Source organism: Felis catus, chromosome D4 (genome assembly GCF_018350175.1).
Source record: "Felis catus isolate Fca126 chromosome D4, F.catus_Fca126_mat1.0, whole genome shotgun sequence".
NCBI classification, from domain to species: domain Eukaryota; kingdom Metazoa; phylum Chordata; class Mammalia; order Carnivora; family Felidae; genus Felis; species Felis catus.
This window is the reverse complement of record NC_058380.1, coordinates 81,203,710-81,225,425: the sequence shown is the minus strand read 5'-3', so window position 1 is coordinate 81,225,425 and position 21,716 is coordinate 81,203,710. Positions and strand designations below refer to the sequence as shown.

Here is a 21,716-nt window from a genome sequence, read left to right as displayed (position 1 = left end):
GTAAGAATGCGCAAATCCTGCAAACAAGGCTGAGCTGATGTCATCAGTCAGCTGACGCACTGTTGTCCCGTGTGACATCCTTCAGGGTCTTCTCTGATACGGCCTTGCTCTCTACTGTGCCAGGCGGCACAAGGTATATGGATTTCCCAACGTGCTTCACTTCACCTCAAGCAATGTAACTATACCTGCTATGAAATCCTAAAGGACAAGATAAAGCAGTGTGGATGGAAGACATTTTCATTGGCATGGCAATGTGGAATTCAAGAAAAGAAGGCTCCGACATTTTCAAAGACTTTTAGGTTTGGCCACAGCTGGTGTACTTCACTTGGATTCACAGGGACAATTCTTGGCCCTGAGTTCCTCCCTAGACTTTGTGGTTTAATGAATAGGGTTTGCTGCACTCCTGTTTTGTTTTGGTTTTTGAGGGAGTGCCTAAAAAGCTTATCCATTTCATCTTGACATGACCTTAATTCTACAAAGACCTAAGGAACTGCCATAAGGTCAAAAAAGACAAACTGCAAGTCCACATGCAGAAGAATCATCCCTTTGGGAGGCTGTCACAGAATGGAACACAGTGTGACCACTGCTTCAAACAGTAAATTCTTCAAACGGTACTCCTGACCACCACAGACTGTTGGAGCTAGCGGGGATCTCTGACATAATGTAGTTCAGTCCCTTCCTATGTACACAGGGACCCTACACACATATCCGGCCTTCCCTGAGAGCCAAGGGCGGTGGAATAAGGATCTTGCCCACCATACTTCTGGTTACCGGCAGAGTCGGGAGGAGATCTCAGGTGCCTCAACCCTCCATCCAATGACGTTACCTTGTATTTCCTTCCAATGTATTCAGTAATCATAGCATGTGGAATTTAATTTTTTTTAAATAGACAAAAATAATGTGGAATTGGTCTGGTATATAAAGGGAATGGTGGAGGTAAGTAAAAGAGATGGATAAAGAAATGAAATCTTCCTCCGCCAAGAGGGCTGCCATTTTCCTTAATAAAATGAATCATTTCTAAAGTTAGCAATAAAGGGAGAACCTCTACTTTGAAGAAGTGGCCTGATCTCAAGTCTCTAAATCCTCCTCTCCTGAAGCTTCTGAATGACAAAGAACTCAACTGTAGCATCTCACCGCCACCAACTCCCTTCACCGTCTGCCCCAGTCTTTCCAGACAACTTTCCCCCAGAGGCATGGGAACACCCACTGCGGCTTCCAAGCTGGGCAGAACTATCCCTCAATATGTATATCCTTCCAGTAGAATTACAGTGCTGGGTACATGGAAAGTGCTCAGTAAATGCATGTTGAATGAGTGGATTAATGAACTGGCTTCTAGGTCAGTTCTTCTAAAATATTCTAAACGTGTATATTTTCATTTGATATGGTAGGATACAGAAACTCAGGGAATTACAGTTATTTTCCCAAAACGACTTCTGAAACTCATTGTTCAGACAAAAAGGCACATATTTCTATTGCATTTCCATCTCAGGCTGTATCCCCTTACTGAAGGGATGCTAATCAGCACCTCAGGATAAATAGGCTATTCTCAAACAGCAACACTGACCAACTAGTTGGAGCTGCTTGGAGTACTGTGTCAAGAAAGCTCATAGACTCCATCTAGGGTCAGGCAAGAAAGAGTGCCATAACCAATTAGCAATGTCTGCTATTGTGATTCTTAAGCTAATCTATGTTAAAGGATAAAAATGACAAAATTTTCTTGGACAGGTGAACAAGCACTTTGACAATCTGGGTTCAAGTCAACTTTGCTGGGGCCATTTTAATTAGTGGCCCTGCATTTTCTTTATATCCCAATGAGTGCCTAGAATGTAAGGTCTATGAAGGCAAGAACCCTGTCTGTCTTAATCATCGACAAATTCCCAACACCTCAAAGAGAACCTAATAACTCACAGAAACTCAATAAATATTTGTGGGGGGTTTTATTTTTGTTTCCTAATTTGTTGAATTAATGCAGGAATGGCAAAAGCACGGGCTTTAGTGTCAGACCTGTGCTCAAATCTTGACTCTATCCTAACAGTGTGAACCTGGGGAAGATACTTTACTTCTCTGAGCCTCATCTATAAAATGGAATAAATACTGCTTCATTTTAGAAAGTACCTGTGTTGATCACTAAACAAAATATGAGAAAGCAAAGCCTGGCAACACAGCAGACACTCAGTACACATTAGCTTTCTTCCTTCCACAACAGCAATCGGGGAGGCTGTGGAATTTTTTTTTTTTTTTTCATTTGCCTTGTTCAAATCAAGCTGTGGTTTTTTACTCCCTTCTTTTCTTTCCCATCATTAACTCTAGCTGCAGGCAAGTTTATGGAAGGCAGCAACTGTGTGTATCATTCATCAAGCAGGACACGTGTTAAACAAATGCAACACAGTGTTCTGTCTGCAATGCGTTTGAAAAGATTATGCATGTAAATCTGCATCGTGTCACTACGCCACGACACAGAAATGCTCAGGTTTGGAAAGAAAGCCAACCGCATGTGAGACATAAAGGAATTACATAAACACAGAGGGGATTAGCTCAGCATTTTGAAGCTATGAACCTGGGTAGTCTATGGACAGTTTCTAAACTAGAGGAAGGAAATGTTTAGTTAGAGCTATTTGTTTAATATATGCACCAGATGAGATAAAGGAATTCAAAAGACAATGTAAGTCACACTTCCTCACTCTGTCCTTGCAAAGAACTCTCTACTGAGATGATTATGAAGATTTTTCTTTTCAAAACTCACAGAATCTCAACTTAGGAAGATGGCAAAGATACTCTGGTTAAAAAATGAAGATATACTCCAACTTTCTAAGAAAAAATTAAGCTGTTAATACCTCCTCCTGCCTCATAAGATGCTCTGGTGGCCAATCAGGTGCTTCTTCTGTGAATGCCATTTGCTATTTAATAACAGAAGTGGCTGGCTCTGAAAAGCAATCTGCCTGATGAGGTCTTCAAGCTGTGTAATTAGGCTATTCCCTAAATTGGCCCACGGTGCCTATGGGATCAGATGAACAAGGCAGAAGGCCTCAGCCATTTAGAGGGAGCCAGCATGGGAAAGAGTTGACAATTCTCTTTTCATCCATTTCTCTGCTTCTCAGTGACACCAGGAAAGAGTGCCTTCCTTCCATCAATCTAACGACAAGTATTCATCCACTTGAGGAAAATCTACTGAGTGCTTCTGTGTGCCAGGCAGCGTGAGGGGTGCTGGACGCAAGGAACAAGTTAGATACGATTCCTACCTTCCAAGCTTACAATCTAATGGAAAGGAGATGGAAAATAAAGATGGAAATAAATGTGTAACTGTTAATGATAAGTGTGATGAAGAAAAAGAACGTGCTATGCAAGAGAGGCCAGTGTGGATGAATAATTGAGATTGAGCAGATTAGGGAAGCTGTCCCTGAAAAAGTGACATTTAGGCTATGATCCAAAGTAGGAGTAACAATTAGACATGCAAGAGTGTTCCAAGCAAAGGCAACAGCATATGCGTAACTCCTGGGGATGCAAAGGTATGGTGCATTTGAGGAACTGAAAGGCCAGTGTGCCTAGACCGGTGTACAGAGATGACAGTGGCATTAGACTGCAGAGATTAGAGGCAGACCAGGGCCATATCAGAAGGCAAAGCCTTTTTTTTTTTTTTAATGTTATTTATTTTTGAGAGAGAGAAAGAGAGACAGAGCACAAGCGGGGTAGGGGCAGAGAGAGAGGAAGACACAGAATCCGAAGCACGTTCCAGGCTCTGAGCTGTCAGCCCAGAGCCCGACGTGGGGCTTGAACTCACGGACTGTGAGATCATGACCTGAGCTGAAGTTGGACACTTAACCGACCGAGCCACCCAGGTGCCTCCATAAGGCAAAGCCTTCTAGGCCAAAATAACTTTTTTCCAAAAGACTATGGAGCCACTGATAAATTTAAAGCATGGGAATGATATAATCCAATATATATTTTTAAAAGTCCACTCTGGCTGCAGTATGGAAAACAGAACAGCCCCACACAAGTGTGCCTGGCACATTAGCTACAGCAGCCTTCTGATTTGAAACAGTTTGTTCACAGCAAGGGATTTCCCTCCTCATGTCTCTAACCCAGTTTGTCAAATCCAACAGGTTCCACTTTGGTCTTTGGGAGAGAAGTATTGATAGAGACCATCGGAACAGGAAGAGACTTCAGATTCCTCCACCCCATGTTAACAGATGATAAAATGGAGGTCAAACAGTAGAGATGGGACCGGGTCCCAGGTTCTCCAGGACTCCCAGTCCAGGTCAATTCCCAATCCACTGGAACAATAAGGAAAAGCCCATTTGTCTTCCTCAACTAGACTTAAAATCATAGCCTCAAGATTGCGATGATCTAATGCAATCCACCTTCCAGCCCTGGAGGCTCTGTGCTCTGTCCAATTCTGCAATGGACCAGTTTGAAAGGAATATGAATTCCTGAAGGTCTGCTCCCAATACTAATGCAAAGGTCACAAACTGGGGGCCCATAGCCCAAATCTGGCCCATTAATACACTTTGTCTCACAGTCTTTAAAAAAAAAAAAAAAAAGTGAATTTGTTACCAACATTTAGGAAAGATCTTATATAAAAATGTGAGTTACTGGCTTATTCTAGAAATAAAAACCTTAGCGTCTGATAACACTGATTACCAGGTTTAACTTCTGCCTGGTAATGATCAGCAGGAGCTGGGCAGAGGCTGCTCCCTTCAGACAGGGTGCAGGCTCTCCCGCTTACCCCAGCCCCTTCCATTTGGCTAAGCGCCAATCACTGTACCGCCACTATTACGTTCCTTAGATGGAGCCAGTTTCAGTATTCAAATTACTTGCCTGGCTTTTTAGTGCTTGAATTTAACAAAAAAGGAATTTTGAAACAAGAAGAGTTTTTCCTTATCATTAAGTTCCCTTTATTGTGCCTTCTCTCTTGTTCCATCCCAAGCTGGAGGGACTACTTCTTCCTGACTTGACCCAGCCTCCTCCATTCCAAAAGAGATTACGAAGAGGTCCCTTTGGCAAAAGCCACCTTACCTCTGGGAAGCTGGCCATATTCACCAAAATCAGCTGTGGAGACTTCATGGAGATCTGGCCAATCTGGTTTAAAGCAAGCTTCCCATCAGCAGTTACCACAGTGATATGATCAAGGGATCCTAAAAGAAAAGTCACAGAGTCTTAGAACTCAGAAAGACCTTAACAGCCCCACATCTAAGTCCCTACCTAATTCAGATTCAACTAATATTCAGTGATCCCTTATCAATGTGGCAAGACTGTTCAAGGGGCTGTCACAGGAGCAGCAGTGTCACATGCCGGAAAGGGCTCTGAAGTGTTGTCAGAACTAGGACTTCCCTACCGTCAACCAGGGTGGCCAATCATAAATGGCTCATTCTGAGACACAAAGAAAAAGTGGGGGAGGGGTCCTCTTAGGCAAACTGGGAATTGTCCCAGCATACCATTGTAAGAATAATGCAGTGCAGTACTTTATTAAGACCCCAAGATCTGATGTGAAGTATTCAACCAGATTCAATGTCATCACAGGAGAGGAGGTTGTTGACAACACTGGCTTCAATCTGGAAAAGTCCAGGAGGTATAATGGTAAAAATCTCCACAATTCTGAAGACCAATGACCTGGGTTCAAATACCAACTCTGCCCCCTCCTGATTATGTGACCCTAGGCAGATCCCCTAAACCTTTAGACACCTGTTTCCTGATCTCTGTAAATGGGGCATACAAATTGTACCTACCTCATCGGGTTGTTATGAAAGTCTCTGGAAAGCACTTGTAACTGGCATATACGAGTGCCCAGTAAATGTTAACTATTACTACTTCTTGACTTTCTCCTGTATTTTAACCAAGCTAAACTACTTACAATTTCTCTAATACAGTCTGCTCTTTCTTGCCTCAGGATTCTGAGCATATATTGTTCTTTCTATTGAGAATGTCCTTCTCTGCTCAGATAACTCCAGCTCATTCTTTAACACTCAGCTATAATAGCATCCAATCTCAGGAATCTTATCTGACCTTCTAGGCTGGATAACAACCCCCCTTATGAGCTCCCTAGGACCCCATGGACCCCTTCTATAATGATGATAACCAGTATTTGCTGAACGTTTCCTATGCGCAAGACACCATACTAAATGCTCTCTATAATTTCTTTTGCTTTCATTATCACAACTCTATGAGATAGTTCCACTATTTTATAGATGAGGAAATGGAGGACCAGACAGTAACTTGCCCAAGGTCACAACAGTTCTTAATAATGGAGCCTAAATTCAAACCCAGGTCTGGACAACTCTACAGCCATGTTCTTCACCACTCTGCTTTGCTATCTGGTTTTATCCATGTTGGTTTACTTGTTGATCTCTTCACATTAGGCTCTGGGCTCTTGGAAGCTGGGAACAACGTCCTTTCTCTCTGTATCTACAGCACCTACTCATCAGCACAGAATAAGTGCTCAATAATGTTTTGGTGAATACATCAGTGTACAGATGGATGGATGAATGGAAGAGGGCAAGAACAAATACATGGATAAATTTGTATCTTAGACAACTATTAAAAGCAATCAACAGAAGACCATGAGGGAGGGGAAGGAAAAAAAAAAAAAAAGTTAAGAGAGGGAGGGAGCCAAACCATAAGAAACTCTTAAAAACTGAGAACAAACTGAGGGTTGGTGGGGGGTGGGAGGGAGGGGGGGGGGTGGGTGATGGGTATTGAGGAGGGCACCTGTTGGGATGAGCACTGGGTGTTGTATGGAAACCAATCTGACAATACATTTCATATTAAAAAAATAATTAAAAAAAAAAAGCAATCAACTACCTTGGAGATAGAAATTACTGGTAGACAGACAGAGGTGTGAAAGGAAAAGTGCCTGCTGGCTCAGATAGCAGTGAAAGAGGATATGGAAGAATATGGCACAGAAAAGACTGGCTAAGTTCAGTTTCACCCAGTCTCTTCACGGCCCCAAGTTCTAGAGAGAACGTTACACAAACATAACCCTGAAGAGAAGGAGGCAAAGAGGAAATACCAACGGGAGGCCTTTTGAAAATGGATCTTAACTCAGCCTTCCTGATTTGCCATAAGATCCTTTGCCACAGAAGTCGCAACACGGGCTTTTCAGTATGCAATTGTGGTGGTTCCCATTCCCTAAATCCATATCGACATAATGCATCAAATCCTTTTCCCTCAATCTGTCCCCAGCGAGAATCTCCCTCAGCCTCATTCCTGCCCCTCATTTTCGCAGAGGTTAACATTTAACAAATTACACTCCCAACCCCTTTCCAGGCCCATCATCTTTTTAAGTTCAACAAGAGTGGAGCTTGCTGGCTAATTTTAAGTATCACATTTCTCCCTGAGCTCCTCTCAAACTGCTCTCTGGTTTCGGCTGCAGAATGTTAACAGGCCAGAAAGCACAGGGGAGACAAAGCACTTTATCAGTTTCATACCTAAAATAATAAGCAAGTTTAAAATAAACAGTTGGGAGAGATTGAATGGCACGCTCTACTGTCAGCAAAGGCAGAAATGCCCCAGTCCAAAGGTTGACAAATGACGGAATGGTCTTCTGATTTCACACAGGATCTCGTCTCTAAACTCAGTATGTTTCTGCTGGTGTTTATAAATGGAGCTGTATATTTTTCATTTGGTTTTCTTAAGAACAAGTTCATGAAGTATTTCCTAGTTTCCTTAGGAACTATCCCAGCCAAGATGTGAGTGGGAGCAGCCCAAGCTCTTAGAGATACCTTCAGAGGGGGTCCCAGGCTTGACTCTAGGATGATGACAATTTCCAAAAGGCCAATTTAACAGCAATTGGATTTTTCCTGCCTGCCTGCACCATTAGCTGACAACTCACTTCTTCCATCACATCTGCAAACAGTTCTCTTAGACAGTTCTGACATTTCCCACTTAGAAAAGCCACTTTCAGGAAGTTATTAACCCAAACGGAATCTTCCTGGTCAAGCTCAGAGGTACAGAAATGCCTCAGATGGATAGGTCTGCAGCCACTTGGTTCCCAGTAAGGGATAAGAATGGCCAAATAGGACAAATTGGAAAAATCAGACCAAAGATGTCAGTTACTGTAAGACCAAATACCTAGAAGTGCTTATATAGTATAATCGTAATAAAAATCCCATTTTTTGAGAGTGCAATTCCATGAGAGCAAAGACCAGGCCTACTTTTGTTCACCACTTGTGGACCAGCACAATACTTAGTTCATCGTTGAATGGACAAATAAACGTAGTATTAACTACGAGCCAGGCACTGTGCTCAAACCATTACATGTGTTACCTCACTGACTTTAATACTCACCCCAAAGCTATAAGGTGGGAATCAGACAAGGAAACTGAGGACCAGAAAAGTAAAGTTAACTGCCCATGGTCACCAGTTAGTAAGTAACAAAACTAGGACTGAAACCCAGCCCTGCCAAAGCCATGATCTTTCCACTATGCCCTTCTCCAAAACATTGGTTCAGTCACTAACCTGGTGAGGTCCTTATATTGACAGTCTTATTGAAATTATCTTTGAGCGCTTCTGTCACAGACTTCATTTCTTCATCCACCTCTTCCAAGCTGATTATATCCTCAACCAAGGCAGCATTAAGATTCACTCTGGTTTGGAACTGTCCTTTCCCTTTGGCTAAAAAGTCAACAATCAGTGAATACAAGAACAGCAGCAGAAACAGAGACAATAAACAATTAGGGAAGAAGTGCCTACGAAATGCAGGGAAAAATGCCAAGTGCTAAAAAACTGTACATCATCAGTGTCCTACAAAATAGTCTACATTTATTACCCACTGGATTCCCAGAAAATGCTAATCATTTTCTGAGGTACTAGTGAAGGTACAGGCTTTATAATGAAACACCCCAGGTGAAAATCCTGGCTATCATGCATACGAGTTTTATGACTTTGAGCAATTACTTTGCTCTTCTGAGTATCAGGTTCCTTCCCTATAAAACAGGGATAATATCTATATTGCCAGGTTGCTATGATACAAATTAAGTAATTCAAACACCTATGACAGCACTATCCACATGGCATGCACTCCATAAATAAATTAATTCCTTATTTTTTAGAAAAATAAACAGAAGATGAGAAAGGTAAAGTGACTTGCCTAATGTCACCAGATCATGAAATAGTATAGCCAAGATTTGGTCTCAGATCTGCCTAATTTTAACCTACAAACTTTCCATTAGATTGTCTCTATACAATCTAATTGGAGACCCAGGAAATACATTAATTCATTTTAAAACGAATGCTAAGACAAGGATATGCAAAGTATCTGATAGCTGGTAGAGACAAAAGGAACAACAGTAGTTACAGACATTAAATACCACCAGTGGTGATAATAATGACTCATATTTCAGAAATATCAACAGCAATGGGAGCTGAATAAAATTCTATTTTATGCCTAAGCCACCATGGTTATTTTTCACTTACATTCTATGTATATAGATCACTCCCACAAGTATACAAATATTCCTGCATTTCTTCGTGGGAGGTGGGTCAAGGGAAAAAAAAATAAAAATATTAAGTACTACTACTATCCACTTATTTGCTAACAATTCAAGTATTTATTGAGATTCATTCACAACAAATTTTATTAAACATCTACAGAGAGCTAACTCCTGTGGTATTTGTATAGCATATTATAATTTGCAATGCAATTTAAAGTACATTCTTCTATTAGATAATCAAAGCAGCTCTTGGAAGTAGGAAGAACAGAGATTATTATTGTTCCCATTGTAGAGGGAGATGAGATGAGATGAGAAATCGATAGCACAAGTCATTTAAATGTGTTCCCCAAAGTACCAACCAGTAAGCAGCAGAGTGATTTTTAAAAAAATATTTACTGGCTTGTGTCACCACCGTTCTTGAAACCTTATTGCCCTTAAGTTAACAGAATAATGTCTTAGTATTTTTGGAACTAATGAAAGATGACAATCTTCAGATTCAGAAACACAAGTTCCAAACAGGATACTGAAAGTAAATTCATACCTAGACATCCTGTGAATGCAGAAAATTAAGGACAAAGAGATCTTGAAAAGAGCCCAAGATAAAAGAAAAATTATCTAAAAAGGATCAAAATTTACAGTAACAGCGTACTTTCCAAGAGCAACAACAGGAGCTAGAAATGATGGAAACAGTATCTTCAATTTTAGTTTTTCTAAACTAAGAATGTATGTTAAAATTTTTAAGTGGGAGCCTGGGTGGCTCAGTCTGTTAAGCGTCTGATTTTGGCTCAGGGCACGATCTCATAGTTCCTAAGTTTGAGCCCCGAGTCAGGCTCTGTGCTGACAGCTCAGAGCCTGGAGCCTCCTTCGGATTCTGTGTCTTCCTCTCTCTCTCTCTGCCCTTCCCCTGCTCACACTCTCTCTCTCTCTCTCTCAAAACAAAAAGAAAAAAATTAAGTTATGCTCATCAATATGAGGATAGATAATATGAATGAAATAGTATACAGTCATGAGAAAGATCTACAACTACACAGAATAAATCTCACAATCATAACGTTGAGCAAAGAGGCTAGACACTAGAATACAGAGTGTGCAGCACAAAAGCCAGATACAAGAATATAGAGACAAATGTAATCCTGCCATTAGAAGTCAGAATACAGGGGCACTCAGTCGGTAAGCGTACGATTTCAGCTCAGGTCATGATCTGGCAGTCTGTGTGTTCGAGCCCCACGTCGGGCTCTGTGCTGACAGCTCGGAGCCTGGAGCCTGCTTTGGATTCTGTGTCTCCCTCTCTCTCTGCTCCTCCCCCACTCACACTCTGTCTCTCTCTCAAAAATAAACATTAAAAAAAATTAAAAAAAAAAAAAAAGAAGTCAGGATATAGTTACCTACAAGGAGTAGGAGGAGGTAAATTACTAGAAGGGAGCATAAAGGGGACTTCTGACATGCTGGGAATTTCTGGTTTTTGACCTAGGTGCTGATTACACAAGTGTTTTCAGTTTGTGAAAATGACCAAGCTGTTTCTTATGATAACTGCACTTTTCTATAGGTGCCTTTTAATTTCTATAAAAAGTTAAAAAAAAGAAATAAAGGGTAACTACCAAAACAATAAGAAATAAAATGTATAACTTCCAAATTAGCAGAGATGAGAAAACAGAAATTAAAAAAAAATTGGCTAATTCAATAGAAAGGAGGAGAAAAACACAGAAAACTATGATAAAGTAAAAAATAAAATGGTAGATATACAAATACTCAGTAATCACAATAAATATACACAGACCAAGAATTTGACTTAAAAGTTTGAGACTCTCAGGATGCCTGAGTGGCTCAGTCAGTTAAGCATCCAAGTCCTGATTTCAGCTCAAGTCACGATCTCACAGTCATGAGATCGAGCTCCCATGTCAGGCTTCTCACTGAGTGTGGAGCCTGCTTGGGATTCTCTCTCTCCCTCTTCTCTCTCTGCTCCTCCCCACCTTGCACGTGCTTTCTCTCTCTCTCTCTCTCTCGAAAATAAATAAACATTAGAAAACTCCATCTATTTCAAAAACAAAAGTTACAGATTCTCAGTAAGATATTTTTAAATCTAGTCATATACAACACATAAGAGGTTTTACAAAAACGTAAGATTACAGAAAGTTTAATGTACATGAATGGAAAAATAACCCTGGAAAATATTAAACAAAAGAAGGCTGATAGTTATATCAACATCTAAAAATAGATTTTAAGACAAAATGCATTTTTAGAAAAAATGAAGGCCACTTCATAATGACAATAGAAACAATTCACCAGAAAGATACTCCCCTTCTGAGCTTAAATACACCACATAATGTAGCGTCAAGATCAATGGAATTAAAAGGAGAAACTGACAAATCTACAATCATACAAAGACATTCAAAATACCTTCCTTCATAACTGATAAATTGAGCAAATAAAAAAAAAAGAGAAAATTTGATCAATACAATTAGCCAACTCAATCTAATGGTCATGTACACAATCTTGCATCCAGCAGTAAGAGAATACACATTCTTCTCAAGCATAGTTGGACTTGTATACAAAATGATCTTGTTCTATCCCTCAAAACAAATCTCAATAAATATCAAAGAATCTTCATCATATAGGACATAGTCTCTGATCACAGTGGGATCAAGCTAACTCTCCAAAAAACACGTTTGAAAATTTTTAAACACTTCAAAATAAGCCATGAACTAATGGAAAACACATAATGAAAATTTTAAGTGTTTTAAAATAATAATAATACTGTATATCTAAAACTTCTTTGAGCCACCTGACATATTTACATAGAAGTTTTATAGCTTTATACACTTATAGGAAAAGAACAAAGGTTGAAAATTAATGAACTCTCCAGTTCAAAGGATAGAAAAAGAAAGACAGGGGAGAAAATAAACAATAAAGGGCAGAAATCAATAAAACCAAAAATGACAAATCAACAAAATTAAAATCTCTTTCTTAAAAGGCTTATGAAACCAAAAAACTTCTTTCAAGAATAACTGAGGAAAAAAAGGAAGTAGACAAATCAATTAATATTAAGAAAGAAAAGGAGAAGACAGAGAAGACATTAGAGATTTTAATAATTTTGACAGACTATTATGGACAACTTTATGCCAACAACTTTCAAAACGTAGAAATAATAAAAAATTTCCTAAAAATACATAATTTACTAAAATTAACTGAAGAAAAAAGAGAACATCTAAATAGCATCATAATCATTAAAGAAACTGAATCTATGATTTAAAGCCTGCCCACAGACAATACCAGGTTCAGGTGATTTCATAGGCATGTTCTAAGAATCATGTAAGGAACTGATTAATCCTGGTCTTACACAGACCATCCCACTGAGAGAGAGACAGAAAGACAAAGATGAACTCCCAGCTCACATCATGAGACTAATATAGTCTTGATACCAAAACCGGACAAGGAAATGCTAGAAAGTTATACCCATCAATATCAGAGACTTACATTAAGGCTAACCTCACATAAAGGTATAGACTCAAAAATCCTAAATTAATATTAGCAAACCAAATCCAACAACATACATACAAATTATGTATCAAGCAGTGTACATACAAATTATATATCAAAAGGAGCAAGCAGGGCTCATACCAAAAATGCAAAAGTGGTTTAACATCAGAAAAAGCTACTGATGTTGAGTCACCCCATTCATAGATTAAAAAAGTAAAAAAAAGAAAAAAAAAAAAAAAAAAAAAAGACGATCGTCTCAATAAATGCACTAAGAGCATTTGATAAAAACTTAACACCCATTCAAAACAAAAATTCTTAACAGAATAGGGACAGAAGATATTTGCTTAAAAGAGAAACTACTGAAAAATAAAGCAAACATAATTCTTGATGTTAACACATGAGAAGTGTTCCTTAACAAGTCAGAAATATAACAAGGATGCCTACTATCATCAGTCACGTTTATTCAAATTATATTAGAGTTCCTAGCCAATGCAGTTAGAAAGAGAGAAGGGAGGGAGGAAGAAAGGAAGAGAGGGGAGGAAGAAAAGGTATATGGATTAGAAAGGGAAAAACAGAGCTACCATCATTTACGGGTATCACAATTACCTGGAAAATTCAAAAGAATATACAAATAATAGATCTAATAAAAGAGTTCAAAGTTGCAAGATATCACATGAGTGTATAATAACCAAAAGTGTTCCTATTCACCAGCAACCAAACAGCACGAATGATCTTTAAAAAAGATATGAATTTAAAAAAACAAATCTTCCATAAAATAACACAATAGATCCACTCATGACCTTAAGGTAGGGTCATTTTTCTTAAACTGAAAAAAAAAAAAAAGCATTATCCATAAAGGAAAGATTAATAAATTGACTACCTGAAAATTAAGAACTTCTATTCATCAAAAGACACAATTAAATGTAAGCGATGAATCACTAAATTCTACTCCTGACACCAACATTACACTATGTTAACTAACTCGAATTTAAATAAAAACTTGAAACAAAACACCACTAAAAGACTGAAATGGAAAGCACATCAGCAATACGTACATATGACATAAGTCTTATCTTTAGAATATACTGAAACTCCTACCAATTGACTTTTTTTTAACGGGCAAAAGACTGGAAAGAGGATATACAAAGAGCCAAAAAACAAATGTAAAGGTGCTCGCCATCATCACCCATCAAGAAATGACAAGTTAAAACCACAATGAGATAAAACCACACACCCATCAGAATGGCTAGAAATAAAAAGACTGTGTACTGAGCACTCGTGAGTACGTGGAACAAAGAGAAAGCTAAAACCTTTTTGGTAGGAGTGTAAACTGGCACAACCATTCTGGAAAACTGTATGTACTGAAAGGGAACATACACATCCTCGGAAGACTCGACCATCCCACCTCTCGGTATACGTACACCAACAGGAAGGTATATATGTATGGGCACCAAAATCCATGTACATGCACATTCACAGTAGCATTCTTTACTTCCAGTTCAAAACTGGAAGCAGCCCAAATGCCCATCAACTGGACAAGCATACACAAGTTGTGGCATAAGCATTCACTAGGATACCATAAATAAAAACGCACAGACAACTACTACATGCAACAACATAGACAAATCTCACAAACAGATTGTTACCGGAGGAAGCCAGGCACAAAAGAAGCTACAGTGAGCTCAAAAAGGGAAAACCTAATCTATAGTGCTAAAGTCCCAAAATGGGTTATCTTTTAAAGGGTGACAACCGAAAGGGACGGGCAGGAAGCTTCCAGAGTACGAGTGATGTTCTATATCTTGACGTGGGTGACGGTTACAAGGCTGTGTTCACTTTGTGAGAATTCTCTGAACTGTAACCACTTACAATGAATGTATGTACTATTCTGCATATATGTTAGAACCCCAAAATTTATTTAATAAAAAATATGTATGTGACCAAAACGACAATACCCAGAAATAAAGCTGATCAAAGAAATGTATAAAATCTTTATGGAGAAAAACTAACAATATGATTATAAATTTCACATACAGGAGTGAAAGGCCAGAAAAGTGTGTATGTATAGTAAGGGGAAAGATTTTTACCACTAGGTTCAAGGCTTTATGGCAGTGATTCAGGTAGCAAGAAATTTAGAACAGGAAGAGATAAGTAATTCAACAAAATCAACTAAAATCAACAAAAAACTTGACATGCGACAGAGGAGGCATTACAAATCTGGGAGTCAAGAAGGGGCTAATCAATAAGTGATGTTGACACAACATATGACCCATTTCAAAAAAGAAACTTAAAACTAGATTCCCAGCCTCACAACACCTTCAAAAATAAATTCCATATGGACTCAAAACCCACGAAAAGTAAAAAAACTTTAAAATATTTAGAGGAAAATATAGAAGAATATGACTCTGGGTAGGTAAGGATTTGTTACAGAAGACACAAAAAGTACAAATGATAAAGGAAAGGACGAAAAAAATAGGACCACATTAAAACTTATGGCCAAAACGAAAGATACCATTAAGTGAAAGGCAAAGCAGACAGCTATAGCACAATCAACAAACGACTCTCATTCCTAATACAGAAGGAATCCAACAAATTTCAAAGAAAAAGTGAAACGACCGACTCTTTAAAGAGGCAATCAGAAGAGCTAAAAACTGAGCAGCCAAGTAAATATGAAAATCCGCTCACACGCTATAGCTAATGTGTGCATCAGGAGCCCCCCCCCCCCATTCACAGTTCTGCCACCATCTAGATGCGACCATGGACAAACATCTTACCAAACATAGGTAGCTCGGTTTCCTCGTTGGCAAGTGGTGAGATTTGGGCTTCACCAGATAATTATAAAAATGTCTTCACTAGATAATAATAATTCTTTCAGTAGGTGATTATAAAGGTCAAATTATTAAATACGTGAATTTGTGAAATTTAAAAAAAATCAGTGCAACATACAGATGAAAAGTCGTTACCATTATCACGAGTAGCAATACAAATCTTCTAACTATTAATGCTCTTTCAGCAATTTGTTAATTTTCCTATTAATAGCAAAGGGAGGGTTCATATGAAACCATAAAAGGAAAGTCAGCGGAAAAAATATTCAGCAGCACGTTTCCAACACCATCCTTAGGAATGGACTCCCTGACCCACCCCTGCAAATAGCACGTGTGCTCTGAGGTGTGCTGAGGAGTGCTTTCTGCACTCCTTATTCATTCAACAACATTTTTTGATACATACTACGTGTCAGGACCTGTTAGGTACTAAATAAGGCACGGACCCTATTCTCATAGGGTCCAGCATAGAAGACACAGGACAAACAGTAATTAATCTCACAATTAATTGATTAATTAACGGGTGCTGTGCTAAGGACGTCAAAGGTAAAATAACAGTGCACAAGAGTGCACGTAACAAGGGACCTGACCCAGTCTAAGGGGTCAGAGAGGACTTCCCTGAGGAAGCGACATTTAAGCTGAGACCTGCGGCATATCAAAGTCTCATTCTTGGATGACACAAACCATTAAGATCATCCATCTAAATCCATGGCTCTAATACCTCCTCACCCAACAGCCTTCTGGTTTTAATTTCACTTCCAACAGAGGTCTTGCTTGTTATAAGGAGAAAATATGTTGATCTCTGCCACAAATATTCTGGTTGGCTTGGCACTTACATCTCTAATCCCAAAACTAAAACTAAAAGAAGGAAATGAGGCATATTCTGAGCAATGGTAACACAGGAGGCCACACGGTAATGAGCAAAGAGACCCTTGGTTCTAACACTGTCTCTGTCACTGTGGTATTTAAGCTGATCAACTGAACTATCTGAGACACCATCCCCACGTTCTTCCTCAAGGGGAGAAATTCAGTACATCTCTGAGATCCCTTCCAGCTACAATAGTTCAAGGGCTAAATGCAAGAAAAGGGCGAAGAGGTCATATAGCTCTACCTTTGGCTTTCTTGGTAGCGAAATAACGGATTGGTACAGCTGGTGAGGCCATGTACTGTCCATGGTCACTTTGTCTGCCACTCACTGTCTTCAGCGTCACTTCTGAAACAGGTCTGGTCAAGGCTGCAAAGGAGTTACAAAAGACAGGGTGGACCAAGCGGAAGCATCTTAATCCCAAGGCCATGCCGGAAGACAATCCTTGTGAACATTCACTACAAAGACTAAGACCAAAAAAAAAAAAAAAAAAAAAAAAAAAAAGGAAAACAGATAGTATTACAACTTCAGAAAATAATTTGTACCAATTATCAAGCAACAACTGCAAACTAAGCTATGTGCTAGGCGATTTAAATATATTACCTCCTCCCAACAGCCATACAAGGAAATATGATTAGCCCCATATTACAGAAAGATACTGAAGCTCACAGAGATTTAAGTAACTTGCCCACAGTCTGTAGGACTCCAAATCGCCAGGCTCTTTCCACTGTACCAAATGCCCCTTATAGTACACAGGAAACACAGAGTTAAGTAAATGTGCAGCAGCTGAAATCTTTAATGATGCTAATTAAACCCTTACATGAGAAAAGGCAAAAAAATCTTGATAAAGTTATACTCTAAAAAGGGAGGGCAGAGCACTGGAAGAGGACTTTAAACTAAATTTAAAAAACTCATTTCAACAGGCATAAAATGACTGGAAAATTCACACGACAGCATTTAATTAAAATTTTCTTTGGTTCCTTATGCGCTGATTACCAATTAGAATGCACTTTACTTTAATGTGAGTCTGAAGCACGGTTGAGGTTTGAGGTCTTCCATGTTACAGAACTAAAGCTCTGGAAAATGCCACCCTCCTCTGTGTTAACACAAGTTATACATTATACTTCTAAGGTCTCTGACCATGAAAAGATGCGGGAGTCTACAGCCAGCTTCTGCCAGGAATCTGGCTATCACTCAGTTAAAACCAAGAGCAATTAGCATCAAATACCTGGAAGTTACTATCTTTGAAAATCAGTCCTATACCTCATTAGAAAAAAAAAAAAAAAATCCCATCCTTAAATGTTAATGCAGCAGAACTGAATAAAAGCATGCACTTTGCAGCCAGGAAGACTTGGAATCTAATCCCAGCTCCACCACTGACTAAATGCCCCTGAACATCTCTGCACCTTCATTTCCTCAACTGTGAAATGGGGATAATTATAGTTATTTCTTAGGCTCGGGAAGAATAAATGAGTTTATGCAGGTAAGATAATTGGCACAGTGCCCAGCTAATAGCAGGAGCCCCCCCCCCCCAAAAGAGTATCTGTTGACAGCTATCACCTTTCCTTTCAAAAAGACTTCTACACAACGGTCAGACACAACAAAGAATCCCGCGTGTCTTTACCAATGTATAAGATAGTCTAGTCAGTCAGATCTGGATGTAAATTCCAACTTTGGGCAATTCACTGCACCTATCTGGGCATCACTTTCTTCATCTGCAAAATGAGAAAAATAATCCTGATCTTAAAATGAGATAGCAAATGCATGTAAAACACCTAGCACAGTGCCCAGGATATAGTACCTACTTAATAAATGCTAGCTACCATTATTATTATTTCTTAAAAGAAAAGCAAGTAAATCAAAGGCAAATAATTTCTCCTGATGGAGTTTTTTTTTTCTCTCCTGTTGGAATTTTTAATAGCAAGGGATGCTAGATGTCAGTGATTGACTGCATGAAATCACTAAAAGCAAATCTAGATTTTAAAAAGTATCTTTCCTCTTCTTTAATTATTTTCAATAGCTACTATTAATTGAAATCAGGCCTGGGCTGCTTGCTTTACCATGTCTAATCCTCCCAATAATGCCACAGAGAAAGTATAATAATCTCCATTTTACAGATGTAGAAACTGATGCTCAAAGAGACCATCGCTGTCCAAGGGCACGGAACTATTAGCTCTGCCCTATTTTGCCAAAACTGTTCATAAATTTGGCTCTAAGTGACGTTTCTATATCTAGGTTTTTCTAATATAGCCAATGCCTTACCCACACTTATATCCAAATATGGCTGTATAATAATGTGTTTTGTTGTTTTTTTTTTAATCTACAGGGTTTCAATCTGGCTGCTCCATTTAAGACAGGTTTCCTGGTGTTCCTGTTGCAGGTCATAATACCAATCCACAAAGCAACAGGAAATCAAAATGGGTTAGAAATAAACAACCTTTGACAGAAAGCGCAGCACCCAAAAGCAGACCCAGTACATGTGAACCGGAAGACAACTCTATAAATAAACCACATTGCTGAAATGTTTTAGGCGTAGATTTTAATTGCACAGAAGTCAGGAAATTTCAAAGTAGAGGTTCAATAAAGGCAGTCCCTTGGGCCCTTTACCCTAAGGACATGCATATTAACAATTCAGCACAGAAGAGTTACTCAAGGAAAGGAACTGTCACAGGAGCCCAGGTATTATCCGACAAAATTAACCTAAACTCAGAAAAAAATGTGAGAAAGTATTTGGGCTTTGGACACAGTCTTGAAATGGAATCCCACACTTAGGAGCTGTGTGACCTTGCATAGATCACTTAGCCTCTCTGAGCTACAGTTTCCACCCCATTTTTACTGCCGTGATATTACTGAGCCTTCAAAAAGATAATTGTAACAATAATAATGAAACAATTGCTAACATTTACAGAGTTACAACTATGTGCCAGAAACTATTCTAAATGCTGTATTGCATACATTAACTCATTTGAGCCTCATGATATCACTATGAAAAAAAGACTATTAGTATACTCATTCTATGGATGAAGAAACAAAGGCACAGATAACTTGCCCAAGATTAGATTTCAGGCAATCTAGCTCCAGAGTCTGTGCTCTTATCCAGTGTACTGTATACTATTACATATACGAAACACTCAGCAATTATTGACGTTATTATTGAAACTGTTGGGAGTATATTTTAAATCTATTTGAGGCACATATTATTTTTCCAAAGTTAAGGTTCTCAAAACTTGACTTTGTGTTTTCTATAGAAGGTGCATTTTAATTTTGTAAAGAACTAGACGAGGGACACAAAGCCCTAGCTTATCTATTGTCCCAGCAACTTCTCACAATCCAGCTGTATGTTAGCTTATAATATGTACATTTTTATAAACACGGATGTGGGTCCTCATTGTATATAAAGTACTTTCACATGTATTATCTGATAACCAAATTCATAATTACCACCCACATTTTACAAATAAGCAAAATGATTTTTCATTTCCTTGAATATTCCTCCTGCTCCTGGGTCTTCAAATATAATGCTGAAGTTGAATCTGCTTGGAATGATCTTCCCCCACCTCTTTAATGAACTACCTCTCATTTTTCTTTCAGATTTCAGCTTAAGCATCACTTTCTCAGAGGATGCCTTTCTTGGCTGTCTCCTCCAGTCCAACTCGGTCAAATGTCCTGTAGCCCACTTTCATCAACACCCTATACTTTTTTTCATAGCACTTAAACAGTATCAGCTAATATCTGTGTAGTTATTTGATCACTGCCTACATCCGTCCCTGAGACTATAACCACCACAAAGACTGATCTCTGGTTCTCCTGTTCACTGCTGTACCTCCAGCATAGCACAGTCCCTGAATACAGAAGACACTGAATATGAGTGATGAATACATACATGAATGAAAGTCCAGAAAGATTAAGTCCTTGCCCAAGGTCACAATTACGGTGCAAGATCTGGACTCTAAGCCTCAGATTGAAGGTCCTGGGCTCTACTTCCCAACAGTGCTTCGATCATCTCTTAGTCTCCCAGATTTTTCACATAGAGATAGTAGGGTATGCTCTCTAAGTTCAGTGCCACACACAGGTATTTGCAGCAACTGACTACATAGTATCTGACTATTCACAGCATCATGACTATAGTATAGAATCATGTCCCTGATGTAACCAAAGGAGGATGACACACTTTAACAGGTAGAGAAAGAACTTTTGCCTAAGAGCTAGAAAGTACAGATCCCAATATTCCTATCTCATCACTCCCTGCCAACAATCCTCTTTAGATTCATAACCACCTGTATTACAAAAAGCATTTGTGGCAGCTCTCCAGTGACATGTGACTTGTACCAAACCACTTCTCCTACCTAGATTGTGTTTCGCCAACTGCAAAATGAAGGGTCAGTTCAGGTTTTCATTCTTTCGAACTATAAAGCTCTCCAAGATTCTGGAAAATGCAGTAGAGTGCGGTGAAAGGAAAAAAGGCACCAAACTTAGAGAAGACCTGGGAAAGAGTCCTGGTTCTAGCACTTCCTAGATATGTGACCTCAGATAGATCACACTCCCTGGACCTCAATCTCCTAGGTAAAATGTAGATGACAGTACTATTTGTCAGGGTTACCAGGACGATCGAATGAGGTAAGGGCTGCAGAAACACTTTGTAACTAGACAACGGCTACTGAAATGGCAACTGTTTGCTGAGGGAAGGCACAGAGTAATGGTTAAAAGTTAAGGCTTTGTAATTTAAGCTCCATCCCTCACCAGCCGCATGGCCCTGATAAAGTTATTTCTCTGAGCTTCCATTTCTTCATCTTGGGGGGGGGGGGAGGGTAATAATACCTACCCCCGTGGCATAGTTCTGAACACTAAATGTTCCTGCCAGGTAGTGGGCTACAAAGGAGGGGATGCTATTGAATAAGCACCCTCCCCTCCGCATCCTCGAAGTTCGCAGCTGAGGGGACGAGCCCCGCCCCCACCCCACGAAAATCTCGCGGAAGCGACAGGTCCCGCCCCCAGTCTTAAAGGTCAAGCCGGATTCGAATGGAACCGGTCAGGGTACGGTGATCAGACTCCCTCAGGTTCCCCAGAGATGCTTGAGTAGAGGTCTCTGGCACCCGGATCCAGCGCCCGCCTCGAGGCCGTGCAGAGGCC

General features: G+C 39.4%; 1 protein-coding gene across 16 annotated transcripts in view; it reads right to left on the bottom strand.

Moving 5' to 3' along the window:
- Window positions 1–21,716, bottom strand: part of MRRF (mitochondrial ribosome recycling factor) — a 72,233-nt gene that overhangs the window by 50,317 nt on the left and 200 nt on the right. For 8 of the 16 annotated variants that reach the window (XM_006939433.5, XM_019816482.3, XM_006939432.5 and 5 more), the window contains exons 2-4: window positions 16,833–17,053; window positions 8,452–8,607; window positions 5,014–5,132 (exon numbers count right to left, since the gene is read on the bottom strand). In XM_006939433.5, the coding sequence (XP_006939495.4) occupies window positions 5,014–5,132; window positions 8,452–8,607; window positions 16,833–17,053 (496 nt within the window). Of the gene's footprint in view, window positions 1–5,013; window positions 5,133–8,451; window positions 8,608–16,832; window positions 17,054–18,146; window positions 18,170–18,210; window positions 18,302–20,932; window positions 21,322–21,408; window positions 21,551–21,716 lie in introns of those variants that run through there. The other 8 variants (XM_045043772.1, XM_045043777.1, XM_045043771.1 and 5 more) reach the window with 8 other exon arrangements.